The following is a 22,815-nucleotide window of genomic DNA, read 5'->3' as shown; positions in this document are numbered from 1 at the left end:
TGAGGCGAAAAGGAGCACTAGAAAGTGGAATGGAACTAAGTCCTGTCTTCAAGGAGATCAACAGATTAGGAAGTGGAAGAAAGGGAGTGGTGACCTCAGGGCAAGATCCCAAGATTCCAAGTTGTGGAAAGAAACTAAAGAAAAGTTTAGAGCCAGGTCTGGGAAGGCAGAGTCTGGCAGATCTCTGGGTCTGAGGCCAGCCTGGTCTACAGATCCCGTTTCATGACGGCCAAGCCTAGGCAGTGAAGGAAACCACTGAAAACAGAAAGTCGGTGAGGATGTAACTAAAGAGGGACTGTGTTCAAGCCCTAGTGAGCAGCAGAACTTGGCAGTTTTGGTCACGTGGTCTGGAATTGAGGGTAGAAGAAGGGGCTATGGGATTTGCCTCCACAACTAACGCCTCTGAGGCCAGGCATGTGTCAGGGGTGTCCCTGAGCAGAGGCCTAGAGGTCATTTCGTGAAGCTGTGAAGTTGAAACCTGGATTACCTTGGAGACCCTAAGATGCTGGGAATATCAGAGCTGTGGGACACCTGCCGAGGAGAGCTGCTAACAGAGTGGAGCAGCCCAAGAGAGCAGTGTGTTGCAGTCAACAAAGCTGAAAGGAGTTGGAGCTCGGAGGAGCGCTTTGACATCAGACATGGAGGTGAGAAGTTTTGAGTTTGCCCAGCTGCTTTTCAGTCCTGCTTTGGTCCAGTATTTCCTCACTACGCTCCCTTCCCTACATTTCAGAATGGTAATGTATATCCTTTTGACACTGTATGTTGGAAGTATGTGATATGTTTTTTGATTTTATAGAGGTTACAGTTAAGAAATTGCATGAATCTCAGAAGAGACTTTGGATTTTTAAACATTGTTGAGTCTGTGATAGACTATGGGGACTTCTGAAGTTTGACTGAACATATTATGATACTGTTACAAGCTTACGGAGGCCAGGGAGTAGAATGTGGTAGTCTGAATGTAACTGACCCCCATAAAAGCTTATAGGAAGTGGCACTACTAGGAGGTGTGGTTTTGTTGAAGTAGCAATGACCTTGTTGGAGAAAGAGTGTCACTGTGGGGATGGGCTTTGAGGTCTTGTAAATGCTCAAGATACTGCCCAGTGTCTCAGACCACTTCCCTGTGGCCTGTAAGATGTAGGTCTCTCAGTTCCTTCTCCATGTTCCTGTCTGCATGCTACCATGTCCCACCGTGATGATAATGGACTGAATCTCTGAAACTGTCCCCATTAAATGTTTTTCTTTATAAGAGTTTTTGTGGTCATGGTGTCTCTTCACAACAATAAAAACCTAAACTAAGACAAATTGTAAAGTGAATCTAAGAACACATAAAAAAAGATCATCTACCATGATTAAGTTGGCTTCATCCCAGAGATGCAAGGATGGTTCAACATATGTAAATCAATATATGTAATTCCCACAACATTTCTGTTTCTACTTATAGGCATTTTACAGATTGTTCATTTTAAAATGGGTATTTTAATTAATCTAATCACTTTTGCTACTTCACTGCTATATAAATATAAAATTAACCACTTATCTCTTCCAAGTTTATAGGACTTTTCAAAATAATATATAGCTGGCTCACTATCTCATAAGGGAAAGAATAAGGCATAATGCATACTAAATGTACACAAAAATCATTCTCAAATATGAGGGAGACAGCGACAACAGCAATCCAAATAGTTTTGGGATTGCAGTGTAAGAAGAAAGCATTTTACCACTTCTCCAGATAACCCAGTCTCTAAGATTCTAGTTAGGAGAACGTTTCTCTATCTCTACTGACAGTAAGAAAAACTAGAAATAGTTATCCTGTAGGACCTTCAATAACATCTACTTCCAAAAATCATTTATAACAAATATACTAAAACCATTTAGAGATAAACATGGCAAAGAGAGATGTACAGGGGGTGCTTAAGAGATCTATATTAAAATTTACAAACAATTTTGTTTCCACTTTCTTACTTGCACTGGCAATTCATTAGTAATTTATTAGATAAATTTATTAGACATTTGCAAGTATATTTTGATGTGTTCATTCCAAGCTGGTTATGAGAAGGCAGAAAAATACTTAGCACCAAACCTATTACGCTAATGAACTCAAGCACAAGTCAAGATGAAAAACAAAAGCCTGTCTCCTCCCTCACGAAGCCAAGAGTGCAGAGGAAGGAACTGCTGCCTCTATCCCATTCAAAGTCAACGACTGAGTCTATAAAATAAGCGGATGGCAGGCAGGTAGAGAGGACAGGTGTGCACAGAAGGAAGAACGAATACCCCCACCCAGTGGGACCCGGAAGCTTCTAACCATTCTTCTTAGGAGAGAAAATGACTTGGGGTGAGCTCAGCGGGCTTAAAGAACAAGTGCTAGCGTGTTCCTGCTCAGGTGTGAAGTCACTCTCTGGTCCTCTTCTATGATCTAGCGTGTTCCTGCTCAGGTGTGAGGTCACTCTCTGGTCCTCTTCTATGACCTAGCGTGTTCCTGCTCAGGTGTCAGGTAGGTCACTCTCTGGTCCTCTTCTATGACCTAGCGTGTTCCTGCTCAGGTGTCAGGTCACTCTCTGGTCCACTTCTATGACCTAGCGTGTTCCTGCTCAGGTGTCAGGTCACTCTCTGGTCCTCTTCTATGACCTAGCGTGTTCCTGCTCAGGTGTGAGGTCACTCTCTGGTCCTCTTCTGTGACCTAACGTAACTAGGATGGAGTAATGTGGACATGATGACAATGACTTCTCTTGGCGGCCTGTCTTAAGGCACCTGAGGGAAGGTGCAGCAAAGATGCTCGGGTGCTGCGTGTCAAGTGCCCTTAGCTGGAGTCACCGAAGATCAGCGCATTCGGCAGAGGTACGCCCTGAGTCCCTAAGAGCGACACAGCCTATACGGACACTGAGGACAAAGCTTGTTTCTACGGACCTTATAAGAAATCAGGTGAGATAAGGAAATAAAATGTCTTACAAAGCAGGCCACTTTCACAGCCTAACAAAGACTACAGGAAGACACAAGTAGTCTCTGAAGTGGGAAGGAAGCTTTTCAGTTTTCTGAAAGTTACTATGAATCTGATTTTTATCAGGATAAGTTATTTTTTTAATTAGGAAAAGAACTCAAAATATATCTATAATTAGATAGGCATTTTGTCACAGCAACAGAACAAAGCCAGAACACAGTTTTAAATAATAAAAGTAGTATATGGGAATTTTGAACTATTTGATTAAAATAATTTGCTTATTTTGTACTAGGAGTAGGGGCCTTGTTGCCATATTTAGTGATAGTTAAATGTAGAGCTTGGAAAAAATTAAGGTATACCTTCTTTCAGCATTTGTAGTGTATTTTGAAACTCCTGTCTGATGTCTGGTCTACTTTGTAACAGGTTCTTAAAGCCTTGTCTGATGTATCAGTCTACCTGTAATGACGTATTTCATTACCATCTATTATTAAGCTGGCTCTTCTAATGTCACTAACATGAAATGTGGTCACTTACAGTTCCCCAATTTCAAAGTGCCTTTATAATGTTAATGTGCTGTTCCAGAAAAAAAAAAAAAGACAGAAAAATCAAACCAATTCCTATGTGTATTTCAGAAATGCATCACCAGCCTTGACCCTCATGTTTGAGAGGCCCCAGCCCCTTCTCCACTGCCAGCGAGTCCCAGTCACATCACTGACTCGTTTCCAAATTCTACAATCTTGTTTACAGTGTCACTGCAGGCTGAATCATTCTTTTCGTAAGTGGCAGAGACTAGGATGCGCTGTGGCACCTTTTATGTAATAGAACTCAACTGTCACTTTAAGGGAAAGAAATTTTGACGGACTATGAGAAGGGTTTGTTAACGAAGGTGATGTCCTTCTGGCCATGAACATAGGGTGTCTGGGACTTGCTAGCTCCATTTAAAAATTGGATTATTTTGTAAAGTTAATTGTGAATTTCCAAGTATCATTTAAACATTATTGAATTCATTTACTCATTCTGCAAGATAATGGCCAACAGAGGCAGGGAAAGCTCTGAGTCTGTCTCATTGACGATCATGGCAAAGGGGAGCCGAGCCAGTGAAGAACATTCGGATATCAATACTCTTCCTAAAGACTCCTCTTCCTAAAGTAATAGTCATCAGAGTTCTGAACACACATACTGAATAGTGAAGAGTTGGGTGTAAGATATGGAAGTGGCCAGGGACGAAGACCTACATCTCCACATGCCTCCCAGACCAGGGTGGAATACAAACACATGTTCAAAGGCGGGAAAGCGGAAGGACCACAGCTGGCATCCATGCGACAAACAGAACTGCATATCACAAAACAAAAGGAGCTAAGCTGGCTAGGAATGTGTGGGGAGGGGCAGCAGGTGACTTTATGTTTAAAATACCTCCAAATGCAATGTCCTGATAACAGTTTCTGAACTTTCCAAGAAACGTACTCCTTTATTTATAAAAGCAATGCCACAGTTTTATTTATTATTTATTTACACTTAAAATTTTAATTTTAGCCAGGCAGTGATGGTGCATGCCTTTAATCCCAGCACTCAAGAGGCGGAAGGAGGCAGATCTCTGTGAATTCGAGACCAGCCTGATCTACAGAGTGAGATCCAAGACAGCCAGAAATACACAGAGAAACCCTGTCTAGAAGAAAAGTAATTAAGTTTAAATTTTGCCAAAAATCATATTTTAATGAAGTTCTTGGAAATTATTAGAAAAAATACTTTTACTTCCCATGTCTTTTTGGTTCTGCAGCAGATAAAATTGGCTCTGAAGTTAGGAGTTCAGCAATTACTATTACCATATTCTAGTATTCTAGTTGTATCTGGGGTAGGAACCCACAGAGCTTACACACGAGAGTCACACTCATGTGTGTTAACAGCAAATCAAATTAACCTCTAGTTAGCTCAGCATTATTTTACCTGTGCCTCAATGGATTGAGGCAAAATTCAACAAAGCACCCATAAAATGAAGTGAAGCAGACCAACCTTTTATTGCACCCACAATGTTTTGGTCTAGTCCTTTCCGGTTGTCATTGAGTCCTCTTTTCCTCTTCCCATTGGGTAAGGAGTTAGCCAAAGTCTTGTCATCAAAAAATGCACACACCAGTTTTCTAAACAGAAGGCTTCCTGAGCGAGTGTAGTTTGACAATATAGAGTCCAGCTGAGATTTAGGCATAAACACATCGAAACCTTCAGCAAGTTGCACTTCTGGCTACCAAAAGAAGAGAAATATTTCATTAAAAGCAAGACGTGAAACATTTTACTTTGGGCACAAGTACGACAAGAACACCAGTGGCTGCTAACATGTCCGTATCTGGAAAATTATACAGTCTCAATTATGTGTGCTGAATTACAATTTGTAAAATCAATGACCACTTATAATTTACACAATGGGATGCTGCAATTCCAATAGTAAGTCTTATCCAAGTACACACTGAAAACACATCTCTAGTCATACAAACATTTCAGGAGGTTGGATAATACACAGTAATACAATTTTTTAACTAAAAAATCATGAATCACCTATAAGCAAATCCTGCATTTTGCAAATGAGGAAACCAAGACCTAAAGAGACTGTACCAAAAATGACTTCAAAATAATTCAAATGCCAAATAATTTCTTTTACTTAAGGTGACAAATACAGGACCCTACAGGTCCCCTGCTCCTTCTATTAGCTATAAATTTCATTTTACCACAATAAAAACTTACATAAAGTGATACGTAACCAGAGACTGCTCATTCGTTTCCTGGCCGCTCTGACTTGAATATTCACACAGAAACTATATTAATTACAACACTGGCCTATTAGCTCAGGTTTCTTATTAACTAACTCTTACATCTTAAGTTAACCCATTTCTATTATTTTATATTTTACCATGAGGCTCATGGTTTTTACCTCTTGCTTCTTGAGCTGCTAAATGGCATCTCCTTGACTACGCCTACCCTCTCTCTATATCCCTTCCAGCCTGGCTATATTCTGCCCTGCTAGAGGCCAAAGCAGCTTTATTCACTAACCAATAAAAGCAACACATATACAGAAGGACCTCCCACATCAGTGATAATGCAAAATAAAAACGGCAGCTGGTTCCACAGTTTCAATCTACCCCACACTTAATTGAGGGGGCAATGTCCCAGCACACGTTGGAAAACTGCTGCACGGACTTCAGTGCTTATCAAGAACTTCTGAAGTCCTACAGGATGCCTTCAGAGAACATCCTGGATACCTGCAACCTGCCTTTTCACCTTGCTCTTCTGCTCATAGCATTTCCTTCTCCGAGCTTTTCCTAGCTCCATTCTGCCCTCGGGGGCAGCCATGCACTGTTACTGCTTCTTGTTTAACATGAGCACCTTAGTATTTATTATATTATGCTTTGTATCTGTGGTATCTAGTACATCGTACGCACTTAGTAAACTTGAAATTTCATTAGCCATAATCTAAATTATTTTAATATTTACATTATATCTATGTAATTTCAATATGAAAACTGCACTTGGTAGATCTAATAAAAATGAATGGCCTACTTGCCCAAGTTGTATATACAATCACAGCTCATCCCTAACTGTCATATTTGCGACTCTGAAAAGCAGTCCCCTTAGACGTGAGGATTTGGGGTCAGTTTCTCTCCTGACAAACTGAAGTTGCTCTTTTTGCTTGTCCTACTATGTTCAAATGTTCCACAGATTACAGAATGAAGAGTGTTCAGAACCCGGCCGATATCATCAGACAGCTAAGGAAGGTGCTGGGCGTCGGCCCTTAAAAGAAATTCTGGACTGAATTATCCAGAAAGTTATCTCATTCTTCTGCTCCACTTTGCCATTTAATGTTTGGTTTCTGAATGCCTGGTAAATATCACTGCAAGAACAGTGCTGTCAGATTTCCCCCTGACTTTTGCGTCTTGCTGCTTGCTAGTCAAAGGTCTAGAGGAGCTTGACAGGAGCGAGAGGCTGAATACCTAATTCCTGCAACAGAACGAGCGCACACACAGCAAGCACTCAGCAAACACTTGTCAAGTGATCCAATGTGGGATTGTTAGGATGGAGAGGCTTTTACCATCAAAAGGCTGACATGAGATTTTATTCAGAATTAAAATTTTATTTTATATATACGATGAACTTTAATTCTAAGTGAGCTAATCTCAGAGTTTTAACAGAATTCCAGGATCATGTAGAGTACATTACACACACCCCTTCCAAGTGTATCCTGCAGCTATTTGACCACCTTGAGTGAACAGGAGTTCTTCAGCTGTGAGAGAGGAGAGGGAAAGGCCTGCAACTAATTAATGTAACTCTGGGTTGGATTCTGATACCACTAATCTGGTGCTTAAAACTCAAGTCACCTGACTTCTGAGACTCAGAATTTCCTCTAGAGGACTGGGACCCTAGCTTTAGAAACACTGACCTAAATCAAACACCAGTCAAAACAGGCACTCCCTTCTAAGGCCTGCAGAATATGTCTACAAAATGTGTTTGATTTAGTTGGATGCACAGTTCTTAACATTCACTGTGCCAAGAATCCAGTTGGCATCCAATAGATGTGTACCAGAATAAACAAAATGCTACATAGGAATTCAGCACAGTTACTAGATCTGAGTTTGTTATTCCCGCTATAGAGGACGTGGTCTACAAGTCTCATGCTGTGACTAGGCTCACACCAGTGTCTTAGAATGATTGTGCTGGCTCCAGGAGGAGAAGACTTGGAGAAAACTGAGCACCTGGTTCAGAACCTTCTTCCTAAGAACCTTCTGTGGGAAAGGATTCAAGGTTGGCTCTGCAGCTGAGACTCACGTAAACACATCACACACACTGCATGGTAAGGAGAACCCAAGAGGTTCTGAGCAAAGGCAGTTAGAGCTAACATCAGGCAGGACGGGCTCCTGGAGCTGTGGAGGAAAAGGGATGCCAGAGGCTGAGAAAGGAGTGGGGTGGTACTTTAGTAGGGCCTGGAAGACAAGATTTAGTAGGCGGCAATATAGTTATTATTTGTGGCACCTTCTATGATGCTTAAAAGTAGGTATCTGGAGGTTTCTGTGGAGCCAAGACCTCTGTGCCATTGCAATCCTATGGTTTGTGACTGCAGGGGGCCATCGAGGACAAAAACTGCCATTGCTTTCTGTTCATCCACTGCCAGGCCCACACTGTTGTTTTGAGCTGATCTTTCCAATCCAAGGAACAGGAACTCATCCACTTGCAAGTAAGGACCTTATGGAGGAGTAAGCAGTCTGGTTAACTGCTACAGACAGCCCCATTAGGGCAAGGGTGGCTGAGCCAGCTCCTCCCTGCTCTTCCCTGCCTCCACTCAGACTTCTTAGCAGGTAACAACCAAACACTAAGACATGTTTAACGTTGCCACAAAGCACCAATTCCTTTAAAGAAAAAAGAAGAGGGGGGAGGACTAGCTTAATGCTGCAAAACATGAAGAAAACATGATACTAATTATCTTGTTTCACTATGAAACCTTGCCATTTATTCTACTTTATAAGCATAATCATAGTATATTATTACCATGTAATGAACCACAACTCTGCGCATATATTTAAAAGCAGGTTAAAACACTTTCTGTAGTTGTAGAATCATTATCCCTTTTTGTTTATTGGCTTCGGTTTAAATGAGATCTATTTACTGATAATAGTTATAAAAACACTGTTCTAAATAAGCATCATTAAAAAACTCTAGAATTTCCTTGACAGATTTATTATTTGATGCTTAGGCCAAGACAGATAACTAATATACTAATTTGCAAAGTCTAGTGTTATAGAAATAAGATCATGTTTAAATGATGACATCCAAATTATGGGCACCACTTACAATGTTTACAGAAATTATTTTTAGGGTTCACTACGAATTCCCACTATGCAGTGTTTTACTTACTTTACATGCCTCCGCCACAGAGTTCAATATATCAGTATTGGAAATTCCTTATCCATCACAATTTTATCTTACACTGATGATGTTCTGGAAGCAGAAACAGCTCCGTCCTAACGGCTCTTGAAAATGCCCCCCTGGACTAAGGGCAGCTACACTGACTGTGCTGTTTCTCTGCATTTCTGGTGTGGTGTTCCCTTTGGTTAGATTTAGTTGGGGTTAAGATCTAGTTTAGGTGATAGGTTTTCCAGCCAGGTAACTGGAAAGGCACCTCCCCTGCCCCTGCCACCCACAAGTCCCTGTGAGCATATCATAAGATAGTTAAAGAGAGCATATAAATGAATCACTTAGAATATATCGGATACAGGCTATTTTCTATAAGATATTAATAGTACAAAAATTATAGTACGACATTTAACAAGTTACATATGATCATTGGTTAAGAGGAAAAAGAAGTGCACAGATGCTTATGTTGGGCATTAGCTCCAGATTTTCAACTGTAAATTAATAAATGATACACAAAGATTTTCAAGTTCTATGTTGTGCAAGGCCCACATCTACAGGCACACGCACTGTGTGAAGGGTTATGTAAGGTGTGGACCAGGCAATCGCCATCTGGGAAGTCTCTGAACGGCTCAGGATGGAACCTTAAAGAAAACTACAAAAGAAGAGTGAATTCTGCTGAGGATGTAACACAGGACTGACAATGACGCTTAAGAGCAGTTAGTTTGTCTGTTCGTAATACATAATGAACCTTTGTCCTATTTATTTAGCAGTGTATTTGATGCATTTCTAGGAAAATGAATTTCAGCATACGAAAGAAAAAGGTTAAAACAAATAAAACCCCTAACATTTGTTTTTATTTTGTTCATAACTGTTACATTTCTTTTAAAACATTCTATCCCATAAATCAAGCCTGCTCTGGGTAGACTTACTGCGACCATTTAAAAAATGCGACCTCAAAGCCCTTGACCAATGAAGAGCTGAGACTGGGGTCGGGCCTGCTGTGGTTGGCTCAGCAAGTCTGTCTGCTATTGTTAAGCAGTCTAGCACGGATGTGGCCTAAGGTGTGGCTAGTGCAGAATCCCCAGTGTTAATGGAACAAAACTCACTGGCTATACTCCATCAAAGACCAATACTGCAAGAGAGATATTAAAAAGTGCTTAGCCAAATTTCTATGAAAAAGCAAGCGTAATAATCACAGCAGACATTTTATGTTTAATACTGACTAGGATGAAAAGAAATCATTAGCGTTCTAATTCTCTTAAGTTTCTTTGATAGAATTCTGGTAGAATTAAGAATTTTAGAAAAGATAATACAATTTGGTTTCTTCATGCATTTGCATAATGAGAGTTTCTAGCCTTTCAGAGACGTGCTGAGCCTTTCCTTCTCAGGCAATAAATTCACGATTCTGAACATTAAGTTCTGATTTATGTTAAAGATGATTGAACTAAATGGACAATATGTAAGATTTTAACACCACAGTGTCGTTTCTTCTCCCCCAACTCCACTGAAATTGCTCCTTTGAGAAGAGGTCATGTTGAGACTCTTTGTCTTTGACCTTCCAGGTAGAGAAGTCCCACTCTTCCCAGTTTTCAGGAGGTATTCTGCCTGCCTGTAATGGGGCTATATCCTACGATACTGCAAGGGCTGCTTGTGATTTCTCCCTCTGCCCCTTAAAGAGCAAAGACTATTATGTTCTCTTTAAGCACCCTGAAAATGGTGATATAATTGATATTTGTTTGTTACTATATCCTAGGTCCTAGGGCAGTGAGTGGTTCTCAGCCTTCATACGGCTGCGACCCTTTAATCAGTTCCTCATGGGGTGAGCTACTCACCACAAAATTATTTCATTGCTACTCCACAACTATAATTTTGCTACTGTTATAAATTGTGATGTAAGTATCTGATAGGCAGGATATCTAACATGTGACCCCTGTGAAAGGGTTGTTCGACAGCCGGGTCAACATGAAAGGGTTGTTCGACAGCCGGGTCAACAACCTTGAGTACAACTGTCCTACAATAACAAAGAATACATCAATTTTCTAAATTTTCTTCTTCTATGAAGTGGCTACCATCATTATTCCAAGGCCCAGGGAAACTGAATAACTTGTTAAAAGACCATCCAACTACCATGATGAGGAAAGGATTTGAACCCAGGTAGCCTGCCGTAGAAACTCAAGACTCTCACACACATATGCTTTTGTGTCAATGAGGAAATGGAATAATGATTTCCGTTAATTGATCCCAGCAGAACATTCTATCTATTGAGATAATATGGTACCAAGAAAGCACTCTGAATTAAGGAGCTATTTTTGTTGAAGGCACCAATGCACTTAAAATTATTTAAGAAGCATACCAAATCAAGGTTAACCAAATTATCTTAAACTGATGAATATTCATCATTTGTCTTCTGTTAACTTAGAATTTTTGCAATCTAGAGTTACTGGAGAGTATTTATTATTTATTAACTTTATGTGGGAGGTTTACTGTGGGGAGGTGCAGAGGCGGTCTCTGGGCAAGAGCAGGAGCAGAAGGAGGGAGAAAGCTGGAGAGTATTTATAATAACTCCGTCAAATAAAAACATTTTCTATATGATTAAAATTTATGAAATCGCTTTAAAGCTTGCCTTAGTGGTTCACTAAAGCAAAGTGGACAAAACAAAACACAAGTCAGCATCAACAGAAAGAATGCTAAGGTGGTCAGTATACCTGCCCTAAGAGACAACACATCAACAGACCCAGCATTGAAAAGCAATAGCTATAAGAAACAAGCAACTGTTTGTCTCGGTACTAATAGTGCATTGCGTTGTGAATTCAGGAAAAAAGAATTAGATAATGTATTTGAACCTCAGAATTGGTTTTGGGCTTTGCCTCTGTGTAATTTAGGTCTGAATTCTATTTAAGTGCTAATTTTAAAAGGGTCAAATAACCACGCAGCACACGTGAACCCCCCACCCCTTAGCTGTTTCCTCCTCCAAAGCGTTATTTGTTCATGTGCATCTGATCATTTACAGACAGCTAAATTTACTTAACCGTATTTACATTTGTTCCTCTAAAGGTACTTAGGTAGGAACAGTAAGGTTAAAAAAAGAACCATTATTTATTGAGTGCTTAAAATGTGCCAGGCACTGTTCTAAGTGCTTTACATGGAAGGCTTCATTAATTCTTCCAGGAGGCCAACTCTGTGAGGAGAGCATCATTATCCCCACTATAGGGAGAGGATGAGTGAGGACCAGGGTTCACTTGCTCAGGGTCACACAGCTGAAACCCTAAATCAGCAACCTGCTCGTTAACCACTTACGTTCCCCCTAAGAAAGTGCCAAGTAAACAGAATTTTTAAAAACTCAGTCTAACCACTTGGTTCTGTTTCATATAATAATCAGTCATAGAGTTACGAGTGCTTGCGATGTCCAGGAAATATGCTTGAGGGCTGGAGAGATGGCTCAGTGGTTAAGAAGAACACTGGATGCTTTTCCAGAGGACTGGGGCTCAACAAGGAAGTTCACAACCATCTGTAACTCCAATTCAGGGAGCCCAACAGTTTCTTCTGGCCTCCATGGGCACCAGGCATGCACAGGGTGCACACATATAAACAAAGTCAAAATACTCATTAAAAAATTAAAAATTGAAAGAAGAAAGTATATTTGAATGGGCACCCAAAGCCTATTTCACAGTGAACAAGGGGAGAGGACACCTGGAATGGAGCCTTAGTTTGACCTCTGACCTGCCTCTTGCGCAGGTTCCCTTACAGAAGATAACAGTAAGAAGCCCTCCAAGAGTAAGGACTAAATGGGATGGATGACTTATTTCACACAGGATGTCACAGGAGTGTTATTACTCACAACACAGGACCTGCTCTTGAGGATCAGGGAAAGATATAAAATCATGAAAATAATGAAGAAAAACAGCAACGACAACACAGAAGCTTCTGTAAAGGAGAATTTCTCAAATTGGACTGGAGCCCTGACATGTTTGAGGCAGAGACAAGAGCAAGTAAATGGCAGTTATACTGGGGAGTGGGCTCTCACTGAAGCCAAAATCTGGACCCCAACATTTTTTTAAGTTTATTTTGTACAAGGTGTTTCATGCATGAGTAAATATTTCATCATCTGTAGATTAAAATAACCTGCATTTATTAAGTACCTTTTATATGCAAGGCATTGCAACAGGATTTCCCCGTATATGCTATATCATTAAATCCACTGATATTTCCGAGGGTCTTGGCTGGAACTTTGTGCAGCCTTGGATTTGAGAAGGGACAGTCATCACTCAGAAGATGTGAGTCCCTAGTGAGCCACGACCCACGCGGACTCTTACATCTGGGTTTGTGCTACGAGTACACACAGTTGCATTTGTGTGACAGGACAAGTTCATGTATAAAGAGTAGCTTATTACATTGTAAATCTTCAAAAATAATTCAGTTTCTTTTAAATCTAGCAATTAGCAGAGGTGTGATGCTCAGCGCTCATCTTTCCCCTGTGCTACGGGGTCTACATATTCGAGAAAACCAAACTGTCTCTTCCTTCCTACCTCGGGTAGAGCTGCTGCTAGAACAGCCCCCTCCCCCACTTCCCAAGACAAAGATCAGGGGTTTGCTTTTGCCTTCAGCAACCAAGTCTTTCTGCCATAGCCCTCACTTCACTCCTGCCTGGCTAACTATGGGGATCCCTCTTCCTGTTTGCCCAGACTCTAGCCCAGTGGTTCTGAACCTTCCTTCCTAATCTATGACCCTTCAATACAGTTCAGCATGCTGTGGTCACCCCAACCATAAAATTATTTTTGTTGCTACTTCATAACTGTAATTTTGCTACTGTGATGAATCATAATGCAAATATCTGTGCTTTCTGATAGTCTTAGTTGACCCCTGTGAAAGGGTCGTTCAACCTCCCAAGGGGTCATGAGCCACAAGCTGAGAATCACTGCTCTAGTATCTCCTTTCTTCAGCTGTCCGCCATCTATAATGTGACTCCAGCCACCCTGCCCCAACGGGCTATTGCTCTACATGGAACTCGCACTGGCCCCCTACTACCCCCAAGTGGAAATGGAAGGTACTTCAACGTGCCACATCAAGGTTTCGCTCCTGGAAACATTCTACTTTTCCAGTCAGCCAGCTATTCTAGAAACAAGGGACAAAATGCCGTCTGCCATGACTTTGGCCTTGGTCCTCTGAACACTGAGGACTTTTCAGAGACCATTTCAAATAAATTCCTATCTCCTTATATTTTTTCCAACTTGTTTTATAGAGTAATTGTTATAAAAATTAGAAGATTTATTTTCTCTACTCTATTAAAAACTTTATAGTCTCATAGCTAAGAAATAGTAAAAGATTAGGAAGGGACCTGAGTCGGTTATTTTAGCACATAGCGTCCATTTGACGGTTTGCTTGGGGGGATTCAAGCCCCACCACTCATCCCAGGAACTGCACAGGCCAGCCTCATGAATGCCTGTGAGCACGCTCCACGGACAGCATTTTCGCAGCCAGTACTAGGACTCACTGCCAAGTTCTCCTGGTGCAGGTTCAGTTTCCACTGGAGAGATCCATCAAACGGCCTATCAGATGGGTCCTGCGGAGCTGACATCCTCATAGCTGCCCGCTTTGTTTCAGAATCCCGCTACCGTCCAGAGACAATTAGCACCTGAGCTTTCCCGAACAGTGCCACATGTACCTAAACTCAGTAGCTCTTGTTACTAAAAATGGCCATGAATAAAATGTAAATTGTTTTTATGTGTTACATAAAAAATACTCATGTTGGGAAAAATAATAAATACTCTATTCTATTTTGTAAATATACACAAGGTCTTTACCAGACCTCCATTTATAGCTAAAATACACTTGGAACTTTTCAATGGCACTAGACACACCTACATAGGAGATGACTATACTCAATTACTGCTCTTCCTATATCAATGCCTATCAGGAAAGAAATGTAAGGAAAATATGAGAGTGTGTCAAAACAGCTTCACTGTATTTTGTGGAATAATATTCCTGTTTTCAAATATGTGATTTACCAGGACATGAGCCAGGCCTTAGCTGCGGTGATGACATGATGCCATCAAATGAGGGAACTGGCTCCATACAGAACCTCGTTACCACAAAGGATTTTGTAAATTAAATATTAATTTAGAAGAGCTTAATGGTTGCAGCATATACTTTTGATGAAAACAAAATACCTCTTTTAACACTGAGAATTGCACGGAAGTGCTGCGGATTTTCTAATATGAAAACATAGCGAGATAATTATTTTCATTGCATCTCTTCAGTAAAGACCCAAAAGTGGATCTACGGCAGCAAACTGTCTTCCTATAATTCAAATAGACTACTTTTAAAAAATTAGCAATTTGTTTCTTAGTTAAAGTTTAGAAGGCAAGGCCAAATTCCAATCCTATAGGACTCTGTGGGAGGTCTCAGCAGGAGCCTCATCCTATGCAATCCGCTAATAATGAATCACTTTTTCTTGTTTATTTTAAGAACTCTGCCAACAAGTTGGGGTTCTCAACATAAACGTACTTTAGATAAAGACATTGTAAGTAGAGGCTGCAGCTGCAAATTCAGCACATTATGACAGAATTTCGTTTATGGTCCTATGAATATAAAACAGCAAGTCAGACGGATCGCTCAGATGCAATCTACCGTCCTAGACCGCAACACTGTAGCTGTGATATTAAAATAGCAAACCTCTGCAGAGCGTTAACCTGTCATTACACGGAGTAAATGGCATGACACCGCCACCTAATTAGCGGTGTGGCTTGCATCTATGAAACAGAATTAGCGCCACTGCTCCTTTTTATTCTTAGTTTGTGTTTCCTCAAAGGTATGACCTTATCTGTGTGCTTCTGTGTTCATTTACGCCCATCCACACAGGATTTAATTATGTTCTTTTCGTTTTCTACACTGAGGAAATTGAAAACTGCCACGTGGAAATTAAAAATCTTGAAGAAATTAGCGAGCAGATTATTTACAGCACGGCCTTCTTTCGGAGATAAGGGACAGCATGCCTTTGAGTAAGGGAGGACATCTACACTTCTCAGAGAAGGGAGGCCCAGGCAAGGGGCTTCCGACTAGTCTCTCTCTCTTCCCTTCCACATAACTCCAAGTGTCTCTACCTGTTTGGGGCAGAACTAGTGAGATGGAAGGTGTCTTAATACTATAAGCTTCCTAAGACTTCTATCAACTAGGTCAGCAGCCAGAAAATATATCAACTTACATCTGAGGAAGGCGATTCGAGAACAATGCCAAATCCCAGGACGTGGCTCTCCTCACTGGAGGTGTGCTCTGTGGCTTGGAGACCAGATGGCCTTGTGGCCACGGCTGCTGGCTTCTCAACTTCCAATGGACCGGGCTTTGGTTTCACAGTCACAGGTCCCACGGTCTTTGGGAGTACTTTTTTCTTCTTATTTCTTTTGCGTGAGACAGCGGTTCGCTGGGAGCATATAAGGGAAATTGGGGGTTGTTGTCTGTTTTGTGTTCCAACTGTGGACAATAAACACAAATATGGTACAGGCACTGTGTCTGCGGCAAACCTACCCGGCTCTGTCTCTGTGATTTACAAACGGACAGGGAAGGGAGGCTCCCTCAGGGTGAAGCACGGATAGATAGATCTCACTCTGCACCGCAGGGCTGCAGAGGCAGCGAGGGGCACCTTACAGTCCTAACAGCAGAGCTCTGAACACTGTGAATCATCAGACCATTACAGCATCCTGGCTTCGATGGAAGGAAAGGGTTAAGAGCGATGGGAAAATATGGCTTCGTGAATCATGTTGACATGTTGGAATAAGAACTCCAGAACTTAATTTTAGGTATGGATCCTCATGCTCTCTGGTAAGCTCATTCCAGCAAAACCTCTAATGTCTCTGGGAGTTCAGCTGATCAGTTACAGTCTACAAGGGCCGAAATGATGACCATTTGGGTCAGACTGGTTGAAAGAAACTGTGGAAGGAATCTATCTAGAACAGGGCTGGGTAAGCACATGGGAAAGTAGTGTTAGTCACTTAATCCTGCCAGGTCTTTCTTTCCTCATCAAGTATCCTCTGCATGTTAACTATCTCCAGTGCACGGTGTTCAACAGAAAGTAGGGAAGACATAGTTGTGAGCGAGTCAAGTACATTAACAAATCTACAAACAGTACAACGACAAGTGTTCACAACGAACACATACTTCAGGAATCCGAGACGGCAAGTTTACTTTTCACAGGGATACTCTGAGAAGGAGAATTTATCAACCACTCTGATGGGAAGTAAAATAGGAGAATACAGCTTCAATTTGTATCAAATCTTCCTCTATCAACACGGCTTCCTAAGTAAAACCATAGGAGTGCCTGCCGTTTTTCTTTTGAACAGAAAGAAACGTATAAACATAAGCCACATGAAAACCGGGCCTTTAAATGGGCAGCAAGACAGCCTACTTCCTTTTACTTATTTCCTATAAGTCTGGAAATCAGGAATATTTATACTGATCCAAGCATCTTTATCTTTGTATTAGGAGGTAATTTCCAAGTTTAGGGAGCAACGAGCTGGACAGTGGCCTTGTTTAGCTATGCATCAGGTGATTAGTGACAGTGGTTCTAGATCTCAACTGCACACTAGAATTAGTGTGGCATTTTAAAAAGTACTTCCAGGCCTTAAGAACCTGTCCTGGACTCGGTGGGTCAGAATGTCCAGCAGTGGGGCCAGGGTGTCAATATCACTGCAAGGATTCTCCAGAGATTTCAGCATGCAGAAGGCTGTGTTTTCACTCCAGGCTAGTCTGTCCTGTCCCAGGGTCAAATGGCCTCCAGGCACCTTGAGAAGGAGCAGCTAGGCTGCAGCCTCCAGGCCCAAGCTCTTTCTAAGCTCAGTCACTGAAATGCTTTTGCTGTTCAGACAGGGTTACTGAGTCTTGCTTCTTTTGCAAGTCTTGGAAGAGCCCAGTCTTCCTGCACTCAGATCTTAACTGCTTGATCTAAGTCCTCGTCTTCCTGTAAAATAAAGGTGAAGCTTTCAAAATAGAATTTAAATCTAAGTCTCATGGGCAATAAACCTTAAGTAAATCTGCCCGCACAACATGAATTTTTAAGTTTAAGAAAATTAAATGAGAGTCATTTATCCAGTTTATCCTTTTTGTTCTCCACAGCTCTGGAATCATTTGCCTCGCTAATCTGCAAAGGTTCAGAAGAGAAAACATGGTGACAAAATGGCATTTACTTAATAGATTCTAAAAAGGCTCCAGCCAAGGATTTACAGGGGTGCAATTTGTAGTTTGCCATTTCAGTAGTAAGGAGCTTAAGTAACAAAATAAATCATTATAATTTCGTATGCATATTTTCTTAAGGACTAACAAATTCCCTCTCTGTGCACGGCATCTACAGAACAGAGTAACCTTTCTTTCTGAGGCTCTGACGTAGAAGACGGCAGCCTCTGCCAGGTTTGTAAGGACCCAGAGTATCAGGTGGAACGCAGTGAGTCAAGTGCTTATTGACTTGACAAAATGCTTATTTCTGCCTTGGGATAAGACCCAATTTGGTCCTTAAAAATACGCTTCCCAGAAATCCCTTTGGCTTCTCTAAAAATGTGAGTGTGGGTGACTGACATGTCTAGGTACTGACCACATCACGGAATGTGAGCATTTTCCTAGAATGCACCAGCTGGCACCAAGTCATTTTCTGAGTGATGACGTCGTGAGCAGGATCGTGAGGAGAGTCAGAAGCGCTGTGACCGCAGGGCTGGGCTGCTCCCCTGCTTTCCCACAGTAGCATCAACCAGCAGTGTCCCCGTCAAGAGGGATTTGTTATTTTTTGCATATATAACAAAAGAAAACTTCCAATTTCCTTACTAATTGTGAAGACCGGAAAATAAGGCACTAAACCTTGACTTCCAAACTTCTTCAAAGTGCCGTGGGGTCTTTAAGAGAATACTGAGTTGTGCATCCTACCTTACAAAATCTCATTTACTGTTGCTATCTCTTCACATTTAAAAACAACCTCATGAGTGAATTAGATATTGACACTCCACTCACAAGTGAGAACGGAGAGGCCCAGAAGTCCTCCAGCTAGTGAGTGAAAAACAGGGAGCTCAATCTCCAACTATACATGCCCTGTTTTACTGGTAACCTTGCCCAATGACAAAGAGAACAGAGCCTCATGAAGGAAGCAGACAGATACGGGGTTTGTCTGATCATCGGCATCCCGAGCCGAGAGTGACGAGCAGGGCCTGGGCTCACCACTCTCACGTCCTTGAGCATCTTCAACAGGGAAGCTTGTATTTCCTGAAGGGCTCTCTCACGTAAGATATTCCAAAATTTAATTAACTGGCATTTGTGAAGTACCAGGAGATCATGGGATGAAGTGTGCTGAGTTCATGTGCATAAGCCTCACAGCAGTATTAGGGGCAATAACAAAATTTGTTTGATTTGCTAAAAAAATAAAGTAAGACAAAAATCACAGGTTGTTGAAAAGTCGAGAAAATGAATACTTGAAAAGGCACAGCAAGACAGCGGGGTGGGAAGGAGTGTGGGACAAAAGGACAACGCACACAACTGAAGATGTCAGATACACAGTCACAATCAAAGGATGCATTTGGAGGGCTGATTTTTTGTACCTGCTTGAAACTGCATTAATTTCCTCATGGTCTTGAGTTCTTGGAGAATGGCCTGCAATGTTGACTGGCAGTTACAAGTACAACAGTTGGATCCGGCTGATGGATTCACCCCTGGAAGTTCTCCTAAGCATGAAAGAAAAGAATCATATACTCCCAAAGCATGCAAAAAATAATTATAAAGAAAACGAAAAAAAATCTACCTTGACAGCATTTTGAAGTGTGCACAATTATCATCAAACTGTGCCAGAAGAAAATGTACCCGGTAATTTTCACGTCCTGAATTTGGGGGTCTGACTTTATCTAATTACCCAGCCTTCTGTTTGTAAGGTGCATGCTGTGTCCCAGGTAGCAAGGTCTGTGTGAACGCAGGCACACAGTGCGCTGCCAAGGCAGGCCTGTCTACTGTGAGGCCGGGTCATCTTGGATAACAAGACTCTGACAAGTCATGATAAACACTCATGCTACTTTCTCTTATATTTTTGGTTGTGAGCCTAGCCTTCAGCGGCTGAGCCATCTCTCCAGCCCTCACACTCCTTTCTCAAACAGCAGACACGAAACCAGAGTCCCAGCTCTGCATCAGTCTTAGAAAACCACTGCTAGAATGCAAGCTACAAAGTTCATATTAAGAACCAAACCAGCCTAACAACTGGTAACAACTGGTAAGCATGCTGTTTCAACAAGGAAGAGCTGTGGACACCCAGGGACTTCTGCAGTCCTCTCTGGCTGGAGTGGGGAGAAGCAGGAGGCAGGGTGGGAGGGGCAGCACTTGACCTGAAGGTTCAGAGGTGTCTATAGGTTGCTTTTCTTCACTTTGCTTCTTATAATCCCCCATCCCCGGTCTTCTTTTTTCTTAACAAAGCGACTCTCCTGTTTCCCCTATACATGCACAAGTATTTCCCATTGTCCATGAACTAAAACAGCACATTTAGAAAAATAACTTTGGCAGCTGGACCTCTCCAGCTCCAGGTTAGCTGCCATGAACAAGGGCAGTCTAAGAGGCAGCTACGTCTTAAGTTCCTGACAGGCAGGTGAGTTGAAGTTCTACGGTGAGTTGTTCCAGTGATGTCTTTTATCATATATTGAATATAGTCTAACTCCTAATAATTATTATTTGAGATACTGAAGTTTACCACAGCAAAACCACAGAAGAACTAAAGGTTACTTCTGGAGCAGCGCCAAGGATTAGCATTCAAACGGTAGCAAAGAGAGGCGACTTGGCTTTAGAATTGCCAGCTACCCCAAAGAAACAGACAGCTGGCACAGCTGTATCCTAGGGATCCTTGGGCAGCTCTGAGAGGTGTGCAGGGCATAGCCTCAAGTGAGGCTGAAGATCCCACTTCACTTTTAACTCCCCACAGTGGTAACAGAGGTAGCTAAAAATGCACATTTGTTTAAATTTCTCCTAACTGCAAATGACGTCATGAATAGTCTATAGTGTTTGTGCACCTAAGTTATAATAAATCTTGGTTGTTATTTCTTTTTTTTTAAAATAAGAAGTGTATGTATTTTGTCAGCAAATGATAATGGTAAATAATAAATGATATTATCTACCTATTTTATACACTGATGACATATCCAACTTTCCCATAATTTTTTCACTATTTCTAGACTGTGAAGTCCATCTGAGAGTGTGCACAAACTGTTGCAAATCTCTACAAAACAGCTTCCTATAGGCAATGTGCATAATTCCAACATACTTTACTCAAGAGTCAACTGTGTATTTTATATGTCTATGTGTGCACGGTGTGTGTGTGAGAATATATGTCTATACACATACATATAACTAAATCATATGCGCATGCATGTGGATGTATGGAGGGCACAGATTGATATCAGTTGTCTTCCTTGAACTCTCTCCACCAGTTTTTGAGACAGGGTCTCTCAATGAACTTGGAGCACACTGATCTGCTTAGACTGACTGACCAATATGTTCTTTCTGACTTTACCATGCTAGTGTGGGACTACAGAAGCTGCACCTGGATTTTATGTGGGTTCTGGGGGATTTGAACTCAGGTCTCTACACTATGTAAAAGACACGCTAACAACTTGAGCTCTCTCTTCAGCCCCTTGTATAATATATTTTTACTGAAATGGTGCAAGCAAGAGACAAAACAATCTATTTTGACTATGATTTGGAAGAATTTTTGTAACTTTTAATATTAGTAACAGTTTCTAAAATAAACCCAACATTCTTGTATATTGGTGAGTAGAATATATTACCCTAAAATCATTGCTGTGGGAGGGTCACATTTATTCTACACCCACACGGCCCCTTTTTCTCTTACTAGTAGTAGAGTTAAGAGGGTGCTACGGAATATTCCTAGGCACTAATGTAAGCACTATCTTTATGATTTTTTAGAGGGCAAAACTAGCCCTTCTCGGCTCATTATAAATCATTTTCCAATTTTAAAGAGAACAGACTTTTCATTTTTATGGAGGAGCCTTTAAAGAGCACCGTGCTCTAGCCTGGAAGCCTGCCAGCACGTGAACTGGATACTTGCGTATGAACACTGAGGAGAAGATACCGGACATCTCTAGGGCCCCTTCCTGTCTCATCGGTGTCTCAGGGTGGCTTCTCAGTCCCCTGAGCTGGTTACTGTCAATTGTGTTTAACTTTTTCTTTTGACCAAAAGATATCATAAAATGAACATGAAGGAAGAAAATCCTGAACTTTTCAAGGAAGCTGAAATGCCTTATTTTTCCTTTGTTCTTTGTGTAAACTATAGATCTGCACATCCATACATAATTTATAAACCAAGAAATATCCAATGTCACTGGATGGGAAATTAATATTACCAAGAAAAGCATCAATTGTTCTCTTAAGCTCTGAAAAAATTTGGAACCCCACTCTCCACTTAACAGTCAGGGATTTTAAAGAAATCTGACTTTAAAGCAGTGGTTCTCACCCTTCCTAATTCTGCAATCCTTTAATACAGTTCCTCATGCTGTGAGGCCCAACCATAAAATTATTTTGTTGCTACTTTATAACTGTAATTTTGCTACTGTTATGAATCATAATGCAAGCATCCATATGTTTTCCAATGGTCTGAGGTGCCCCTGTGAAAGGGTCATCGACCTCCCCCACAGGGGTCCCGACCCACAGGTTGGGAAACACTATTTAAAGGCATACTTCTCAGCATGAGTTCCAGCACTGGAGTGCAGGTGAGGGAAAGGGCTTCTATAAGAGGAAAGGCTGTGAGGTGCTCTCTAAGGAGGACTCCGAAGGGTAAGCAGGAGCATGCGTTACTAACACCAAACACGACCAGGAAGCTTCTATTAGTGCTAACAGCAGCTGCTGCCGCTTTAATGTCCAGGCTCTGGTGACCACACCGTCTGTGTACTGGTGGATAAGAATTCTTACTTCATTAAAACTCTACTAGGAGCCTGCTTTTTTAGTGCAGACCCACTGATTTTCCTGTC

At 41.4% G+C, this 22,815-nt stretch overlaps 1 protein-coding gene across 3 annotated transcripts in view; it reads right to left on the bottom strand.

The window, feature by feature from the left end:
• The window catches only part of Bend7 (BEN domain containing 7), an 83,719-nt gene that overhangs the window by 35,821 nt on the left and 25,083 nt on the right, over positions 1-22,815 (bottom strand). For all 3 annotated transcript variants that reach the window (XM_050150511.1, XM_050150512.1, XM_050150513.1), the window contains 3 exons: positions 19,396-19,518; positions 16,029-16,294; positions 4,946-5,171 (listed from right to left, as the gene is read on the bottom strand). In XM_050150511.1, the coding sequence (XP_050006468.1) occupies positions 4,946-5,171; positions 16,029-16,294; positions 19,396-19,518 (615 nt within the window). The remainder of the gene's footprint in view (positions 1-4,945; positions 5,172-16,028; positions 16,295-19,395; positions 19,519-22,815) is intronic.

Source organism: Alexandromys fortis, unplaced genomic scaffold (assembly GCF_014885135.2).
Source record: "Alexandromys fortis isolate MF-2015 unplaced genomic scaffold, M_Fortis_MF-2015_v1.1 scaffold_69, whole genome shotgun sequence".
NCBI classification, from domain to species: Eukaryota; Metazoa; Chordata; class Mammalia; order Rodentia; family Cricetidae; genus Alexandromys; species Alexandromys fortis.
This window is presented reverse-complemented; position numbering and strand designations above follow the sequence as displayed.